The 9,317-nt window shown below is 46.8% G+C and overlaps 1 protein-coding gene across 1 annotated transcript; it reads left to right on the top strand.

Moving 5' to 3' along the window:
- Positions 1–204: 204 nt before the first annotated feature.
- On the top strand, positions 205–2,763 carry SOWAHA (sosondowah ankyrin repeat domain family member A; the record flags this gene model as incomplete). The annotated part of the gene is given in 4 exon segments (XM_045028249.1): positions 205–318; positions 320–444; positions 446–482; positions 484–2,763. Coding segments are annotated over 4 exon segments (1,875 nt in total), but the record flags the coding sequence as incomplete, so codon positions are not given.
- Positions 2,764–9,317: the final 6,554 nt, after the last annotated feature.

The following is a 9,317-nucleotide window of genomic DNA, read 5'->3' as shown; positions in this document are numbered from 1 at the left end:
CAAGACTGGCCCCAACTGTGGGACTTTAGGTGAGTCACTCGTTTGATCCTGGAGGAGTCAATGCGAGCTGCCAGTGTTCGCTACCTACCCTATTCCTCCGTGCCTCGATTTCCCTACCTATGAGATAGTGAGGGTATTTTTCTGACAGTGCAGGGGGCGGGAAGGGAGTCACCAGGCTGAACTCGCTGATGTCTGTCAAGCTGATCCTTGGCCGCAGTTAGGCGGTGCTCAGAGACGACGGTGACGGGCGCATGTAACGATGCAGCGAGCAGAGCCGGGGCTAGGGGCTCCCGGCGGAGTCCCCGCGCAGGCTGCCGGATCGCACAAGCCCCGCAGGGTGCCACCCACACGGGGCGATGCGCTGTGCTCATGCTGCGGGCGGCCAAGCCCTTCCGCTGCCCAGGAGGCCGGGGACCGCGCCAAGCCCTGCGGCCGGCGGGGCGTGATCAGCGGGCCGGAGCCAGCGCTCCCCGGGGCAGGCAGCGGGGGGCGCCGCAGGGGTCACACTCAGGTGCGTCTCGCCTACAAATCCCAGACACCTCCGCTCGCGGTCGGTCCCGCCGCCACCCCCCGGCGGGGAGCGGCTGCCGAGCAGAGCCGCGCCCGGGGAGGCAGCGCTCGCAGGTGCAGGTGCGGGGCATGGCCGAGCCGGAGCCGGAGCCGAGCCGGGCGGCCCTGCTGGGCTTCCTGCGGGAGCGCGGCGGGCAGGTGCGGAGCGCGGAGCTGCGGGGCCGCTTCAAGCCGCTGCTGGAGGCCGGCGAGCCCGGCGAGCGAGCCGCCCGCCGCGAGCGCTTCACGGCGCTGGTGAACAGCGTGGCCGTGGTGAAGGAGCTGGACGGGGCCAAGTTCGTGGTGCTGCGGAAGAAGCTCCGAGCCCAGCCCGGGGGGGAGCCGGGCGAGGGGGCGCAGCCCCCCGAGGCGCCTGCGGAGGGCGCTGGGCAGAGCGGGGCAGGCGGGCAGGGGCGCGCCCCCGAGCCGCCCCCTGAGGAGAGCCGGCCCCCGAAGCCTGTGTCCGAGCTGAGGGGCCTGTTCCAGAGCCAGGACGGCGAGACGCCTGGGCCCCCCCCGGGGGTGGCCGGGCCCCCCAGGAGAGAGGCCCCCCAGAAGCCCTGCATGTTGCCAGTGCGCTGCCCGCAGCCAGCTAGAGGGGCTGAGGAGCTGCCAAGGCAGCAGGAGCAGCTTGAGGACACAGCCAGGCTGCAAGTGGGGACCCTGCTGGCCCTCCCTGAGCCGGCCTCCCCCAGATCCCCGCACATGAAGAGGAGGCAGGTGGACGAGGCGGGTGCCAGGTCGCCCCACCTGCGAAGGGTGTCAAAGACTCAGAAGGTGAGCGAAGAAACCGGCTACACTGCTGCTGTTCCCCTGGAATCTCTGGAGCACGAATGGCTGGTGAAAGCCACCGCCGGCCAGTGGTCCCAGCGGCTTCATGGCCTCTTACTGACCGATGCCAATCTGGCAGGGAAAAGGGACTTCATGTCCGGGTTCACAGCTCTGCACTGGGCAGCTAAGAGTGGGAACTGTGACATGGTGGGGAAGATCATTGAGGTGGCCAAGAAAGGTGGCACTGAAATCGATGTGAATGCCAAGTCCTACGGAGGTTACACTCCCCTCCACATCGCTGCCATACATGGCCGAGAAGATGTCATTACCACATTGGTCAAGACATACAATGTCAAGGTTAATCTGAGAGACTACAGTGGGAAAAAGCCACACCACTACTTAAAGGAAGGGTCCTCTTATGCCGTCAGGCATCTGCTGGGTGATCCCGACCTTCACAACAGTATCGGACATGCCTTTCCAATCAAGAAAAACCCAAAAATTGCTGCTTCCATCTTGAGCTCCACCAGCACCTTCCTTGGAGTCTTATCTGATGACATGCCCTTCTATGATCTAAGCAGGGGTTTGAAGAAGACTTCTTCCTTAAATAAGCTCCTTAATGCATCTGCAGGCTCAAGGAAGAAGCCTAAGACTAGGGGGACTTTCCCATCTTACTCTTCTCTTGTCGAAGCAGTGGAAGAAGAGCAGGAGGAGGAGGCCACAGTGAAACAAAGACCAGTTTCTGAGCTGTTCTTCAGTCACTAGTCTCTGTCTTCTTGAAATCAAAGTAATGCAAATAATGTATAGAAGTTTTCTTGGGCCCAGATCCTCATGGATATTTAGGCTCCTAACTCCCACAGAAATCAATGAGTTAGGTGCCTAAATACCTTTGAGGATCTAGGCCCTGGTCGTCTTTCACAAAAGCAGTCTGTTTCTCCTCCCTCCACCCCCCCAACTCCCCTCCCCAAGCTGTTTAACGGTCAAGTATATAGGGTCTGATTTCAAAACTCATTGAAGTCAATGGCAGTCTTTCCATTGATTTCAACAAAGCTGGATCAGATTCTCTTAAAAATACTGTACCCACCGATGTACTGATGTGTTAATTTAATCCACAAAGACTCCCTAACTCTATGCTTAATGGCTGCAATATTTAAAAAAAATACTGTGTGGACAGGTTACAATGCTTAACATACAATCGTCTTAATCTACAAATTCCTCCAGTGAGTTTGTAATTCTTTGAGGTGGAAAGTAGGACTAGGATAAGGGATTGTTGCACATTTTATTTACACCTTGATTTTAAGATTGATCAAACCTACTGTACTTTAAAATGGCTTTTTATCCTCCAGGTTTAAATAACAAGTTAAATAATAAAGAAGATGGATAATTCTGTATGACATTTCCAATTAATTTGGTAACCAATAGATAATGACAAAGAAAATCTGTTTTTTTAAAGATTATTTAGTGCTCTAACTTTTTAAAAACAAACTTCTCTGCTAGAAATGCTAACTAGCAACTATTCTAATTGTTGTCTAATGTATTTAACTATGTGTAGAATAAAAAACCATTTATGCAATGAGAAAAAGCAACCCTAGCCAATCGAAACACTAACCTGTCTACCTCAATTTAAATGCTAGATTACCATTGTTGACTTCAGCATTTTTTTAGAACTTTCTGACCACAAAACACATGGTATCAACCAGCTATTTTGATAATACTGTGAACTTTTAAGTGTAATGGTAATTTAACAAATGCACCTTTAAAAGAATCTAGCAGACTTTTAAAATGTATGATAGTGGGACATTCAGGTGAAAATCTAACTACAGGGAAATTTTCCTCAGACTATAGATTTTTATATATGGATAGCCAACTGGAAATACAAGTTTAGGTGACTATTTTTGTGTTGCTTGTCCTATAAATATTAAGAATTGTGTTTGACCCAATTACAATAAAGAGTTATAAAACCAAGGTTTAATGATTTTAGGTATTTCATAACAAAATGCCTGCATGACCTCTACTAAAACAACGTGTATCTGAACACTGTGTTCCTCTTGCCTCTTCTTTCTGTCTGAATGTTCACACAGTTCAACATATAATTCCAAAGAGCATGTGAATTTTGTGTTTAGTGCCATGTGATATTTCCAATGAGTGTATTAAAGTTGGTTAAAAGTAAAACTAACCTAAATAAAATTTCTTAATGTGTCTGGTTCTGTATATGCAATCATGCATTTTAACTTAGGCCTGGTCTACGCTGAAGTCGACGTACTTAGATCTACTTATCGCGGTGTCTTCACTACGGTGAGTCGACTGCTGCTGCTCCCCCATCGACTCCACCTGTGCCTCTCGCGGAGCTGGAGTACAGGAGTCGATGGAAGAGCACTCAGGGATTGATTTATCGTGTCTAGACTAGACAGGATAAATTGATCCCCGCTGGATCAATCGCTGCCCACTGATCCAGCCGGTAGCGAAAACATACCCTCAGTTTCAAAGTTTATGGTGAACCTAAAGGACCAATTAGTCCCCTCTGTTAAGTCCCTTTGATGATTTGTATTTATGTAGTACTTTTTCCTCGGCAGATTTCAAGCTCTTTGCTACAGTAGGTAGATATTATCCTACATTATAAATGGAGGGGAAGATATTCAGCAGGTGTAAATTGGCTTAGGTCCACTGACTTTGGAGTGATGTGGAGTCATACCAGCTGAGGAGCTGGCCCAGTGTAACAAGCACAGTAAGGTCAGCTGACTTGCCTAAGGTCAGAGGTAGTTAAGGGGCAGAGTTGGGAACAGAATCCAGGTTTGACTCCTATGACCAGTCTACTGAACCACAATCATTTTCTCTTTAAAACTGGAAGCTATTTAAAAACCAGCATACAGTTCAACCATACGAGGACAAAGCTGATGGTATAATTATGTTTGCTCTGCTTGTTCAATCCCCATTAGGTGGTCAAGTTTCTGCAGTGCCCCACTACTTGCACACTCTGCAATTCTTTGCAAGTCAGTAACTTTCGGAATGTTTTTGATTTCAGCCTTGAATTAAACCCAATACTTCCTCTTTCTGTCTGCCTAACAGGCTTTGTTGAAACATTCCACAAACTGTACTGCACTACCAGTGCAGACTGGAAAAGACATCTTGCTCTCCTCCCCACCTCCTTTTCTTCCCCTCATTAAAAATGGAGTGGGCCACATTCATCCCAAGTGGAAGTCTTGATTCCAGGGACAGCTTTGGCCCTGTTTATCTCAGAAGATAATGGATTGTTCTGGATGGGCCCTGCTCATGTATTGAGCTAATCAAGCGGGTAAGCAAATGTTAATGACCAAGCACCTCATGATTTCTATATTTGGCATTGGTAGAGTTAAAAAAAATAGCCAATTGGTTCTGTAGCTGATGATGTCAACATGATCAATATGATGGATATTAACCTTGGCATAGTGCAAATGCAAATCAAACCCTCGTTGCTCTAGAAGAAAAACCCATGCAGTTAAGACAGCATAACCCTATATGAATTTCTTAAGATTTACTTGTAGACCACCTGACAGTATACACCTCATTCTGTTCCTTCAGCCTAAATAGGCACACCGCAAAGCCTGACATATTGCAGCCATGTTGCAAAGTAAAGGCACTTTAGCTAGTAAAAATATTCAGTGGCTACATGCATGAAAACTATCACTTGAGTGACTCAGCCCTTTATCATTCTGAGACTACATGATAAAATATGGATATGCTCAATCCATGTTCATATTTTATGTTGGAATCTTTTATACTGTTTTTGAGAAAGTGTCCTTTCATGTTCTCCTGCAGATAAAAAGCATACTTACAGTAAGTGTTTCTTAGAACAACAAACTGTGGCTATATTTTCAGTGCAAAAAAAGGAAAAGGGTGTGTGTGTTTTTTTACATCAACGTAGCTGTCTTGATGTAAAATCCAAGTGGAGACAAGGCACCCCAAGTGGAGGCTATAGAGTTTACCTTGACTATTTACATCTAGGTTAAAGCTATCTGTGCCTTGTCTCCACTAGGATTTTACATTGACTGAGCTAGTTCAGTGTAAAAAACATGCTTTATTTTTGCAGTGAAGACAAAGCCTGTGTGTCGTTATTATAATTCATTTGGACCATGTTCGAGGGTGTGTTAAGCACCTTGCAAAACAAACAGAAAAGTTTGCAATCTATAAAATAGATGGGTGCGGCTGACCATCAACAAGTTTATATGGTGACTCAGTTCATGCCTACCTTCTTAGTAAACAATTTTTTTAAAAACCTAGATATTAATTACTGAGGCATTCGTTAGTGTTCCCAATACCATTTCACTTCCACAAGTACAAACAATACTCAGAGGTATTGAGAATGAATCCATTGTAATTCTATGGAAATGAATTCTAGTGAACAATAACTTGAATTCAAACCAAGGCTCTATTGTTCTGCAGTTCTTTTTCATGTGCTACAGTTGTGATTGTAAAGGAGACATAGTATTTAATTCTCAACAAATCAGAAAGGCACATTTCTTGGCAATGATCAAGGTTATATCAGTTTTATTCTTCTATTTGGGGACTGAATCTTGCCCTTTGAAGTTACAAGCAGATGGATTTTATAACTCTCCATTATTTCAAACTACACTGGGGTCAAATTTAACAACCCCTATTTAGGCAAAATCCACAGTGAATTCAATAGGCGTTTCACCTGAATTAATGGCTGTGAGATTTGGTCCTTGATGCTTTAATAAATGCATCATAATACAGCACATACTACAAAATAAGGGAAGATAGGTAATGGCTATCCCCTAGTATCTGATACAATTAATTATATAGTGATATCCTTACTGTAAATATAAATCAGAATCTAGCGCAGGGATCGGCAACCTTTCAGAAGCGCTGTGCCGAGTCTTCATTCATTCACTCTAATTTAAGGTTTCGGGTGCCAGTAATACATTTGAACATTCTTAGCAGGTCTCTTTCTATAAGTCTATAATAATATACAACTAAACTATTGTTGTATGTAAAGTAAATAAGGTTTTTAAAATGTTTAAGAAGCTTCATTTAAAATTAAATAAAATGCAGAGCCCCCCGGACCGGTGGCCAGGACCCAGGCAGTGGGAGTGCCACTGAAAATCAGCTCACGTGCCGCCTTCGGCACCCGTGCCATAGGTTGCCTACCCCTGAGCTAGCGTAACATTTTATAAACATGTAGTCACATTGAGCTGATTTACCCAAATTCTACAAGATCTATAGTGCAACACCCACATCAGGTGGGTTAAAACTAGATTATGTTTTAGTTGAATTGTACTCAAGGTCAGAAAGAAGTAACATTGGGCCTATGTTGCTTAGTTTGTTTTTCCCCCCATCGACATAGATATTTCAGCCTTTTCCAAAGAATCCCAGTAGCTCAGAAAGTCAGTGCTCGGATAGGACACTGAGAGTTGCTGTTATGAAAAAAATAAAAAAAATAAACCCAGAAGATAGACAGCTCCACCCAATAGTAACTACCCAGGGTGAGTGCAGAAAGGCTGGACTTTGGCCTCCAAGACAAGCTGTGTGATAGCAACACAATGACATGCTCCCAGTGTCAGGTCCCTAATGGCCTTTTTGTGGGCTGCTGAACATCCCTCTCAAAACCAGCACGGTTCTCTGTAAATCTCAAGAGTTTGCCTTGGAAAAGAACCTCTTAAGGAAGATTTTAACTTCAGGCTAGTGACTGTACTATAAGCAGGGAATTCTTGTCAATAGTCTCAGCTTTGGTGTCATTTCACAAGGCATTTAGGCTAAACATTTTTTAAAGTATCTCCTTTTTAAAAAAAAAAACATGCTGACCTTGAAACACACAGGGCCAGATTTGGAGCGTTGCTGGATCCCCCACATCTCTAGCTGGAGTCAGTGGGAGCTGCAGGCGGGCACACGGAAAGAGTGGACCCTTTTGAAAATGTTGACCTCAACCTGTCTGCCTTTGTTTCCCCATCGGTCAAATGGGATCATCCCTGACTCACAAAGGCATTGAGAGAAGAGCGAATACTTTATAGTCAAGTGCTAATCACTGTTATTGAACAGTTTCTTTACCAAGCGTGTTTAGATACGGTACGGTACAAACATAACATGAGTAAGAGCCTCCTCCCTGTCCTGCCCATTTCTTGCCCCTCTCCTTCCTGCTCTGCATACTGCCACCCTGGGACCTACATTCCTTTGCCTTCTGATTTACATATGAATCAAAGTAAAACTGCACCATGACAGTTATTGATGTTTCCAGTGATTTGTGCTAATGAAGAACTCTCCAAATTAAGCTTGCACTAGCATGCCTTTGGCACAGATGCAGTTTAGGCACAAAGAGCATGTTGTTTGTTTAAGATGGGGAAACAGAGCACGTGTTCTGTACCATACTGAGGAACGTTCATTTACTATTAGTTCATTCATGATAAAAAAAAAAAAGGCAAAACCCGAGTGCACCTTGTGTTGGTGCAGAGACAGCATCTTAGTTAATGTTTGTACATCACATGGAAAATGCCATTACATAACGGCTGGGTATTATTATTCATCCCCAGCAGGGGGAGCTAGAGTCACATGTTCCTCCAAATGATACCCATTGCCCTTTAAAGGGCAGCAGTGCCTGGCTGCGAAGGGACCCCCCAACCCTTGGCGGGGTAACTGCAAATGTGGGGTTTTGAGTGTGGCATGAACTCTGAGGGAGGAAGGGAGCAAACTGTTGGGAGGTCTGACAAATAAGCCAGGTCTTCCATGACATCCTGGGGGGACTCCTGTCCCTTTCTCTCGCTCCCTCTGTATGACCTTCCTGTCCTGGGCCTGGATGTGGGGGCAGTTTAGGGTGACCAGATGTCCCAATTTTATAGGGACAGTCCCGATATTTGGGTCTTTTTCTTATATAGGTCCTATTTCCCCCCACTCCCTGTCCCGAATTTTCACACTTGCTGTGTGGTCACCCTGGGGCAGTTAAGGTTGAAGTGGGCCCAGACCCACCACACATTTCTGGAAGGGTCCTCCCCACACTCATCCTGCCTGGCTTCCTCTACTTCCCGCTTCACACAACTATTCCTCTCAGCCTAAACTTCCATCCTGGCTCCCCAAAGAGCAGAGGAGAGTAAAAAAGCAAGAAGACCGAGCAAGATTTCCACCGCTGATGCTCTAAACCACCTCCCTTGTTGCTTCAATCAGTTACAGGCCAGCTGTCAACCAGCAGTGAAAGCGTTTACAACTGTGACATTTTAAATGGTCATCACTAGACTTCAGCTTCTCCGGGACCTTGAGGCGAACGGCGGCAGCCCACAACTTTCAGCTCTCTTGTTTCTGCCAGGCTGCAGACTCAGGCAGACTTCACTGCATTGATTTACACAGGCTGGAGACTTATGAAAGCCTGGATACTGGAACACAAAATGGCAACTTCTGAGGGGAAAGTGCTGCTTTGCTGAGCTACCACAAACCAACCCACTAGTCAGTACCTGCCTGTACCCTGAATGGAGTAGGGATAAGCTTGGGCATGGGCAGTCCCAAAGATCAGTCCGTGCCTCTTGGACTGTCCTGGAGCTACTCTCTGGCTGTGTGCACTGTTCAGAGAGGTGACGTTAGCTGGGCAGAACACAGCGGTTTACGTTCCAGGGATGTGGGCCTGATTCTCACTCCCTGGTGCTCCTGTAGTTACCTAAGCCTGTGCACAGCGAGTTTCAAATGCTACCAACTCAGGGGCTCAGGATGCAACCCCAGGGGAGGGGAGCCTTTACGCTTCCTTAGTGCCCTCCAGATTCTGGGATTCTCTGGGGACTGAAATGGCTCTGGGGTTGCACTCTGGGCTGCAAAGCAATGCTCAGGTCACTGCAGACCCACCTTCTGCCAATCCCACCCCTGGTACTTCCCCTACATTGGGGCTTCTGAGGGGGACAGCATGCTACAGTGGCCCTACACTGTGTGTGTGTGATGGGAGAAATTCTCCTTTGCCAGCTGCAGCTTCTATCCACTGCCAGAGGAGCATGCAGGGGATAGAATCTGTCCCTGCTGTTTTGCTCCCACCG

This window comes from Mauremys mutica, chromosome 8, assembly GCF_020497125.1.
Source record: "Mauremys mutica isolate MM-2020 ecotype Southern chromosome 8, ASM2049712v1, whole genome shotgun sequence".
Lineage (NCBI taxonomy): Eukaryota > Metazoa > Chordata > Testudines > Geoemydidae > Mauremys > Mauremys mutica.
The sequence above is the reverse complement of the archived record's forward strand: the minus strand, read 5'-3'. Positions and strand labels throughout refer to the sequence as shown.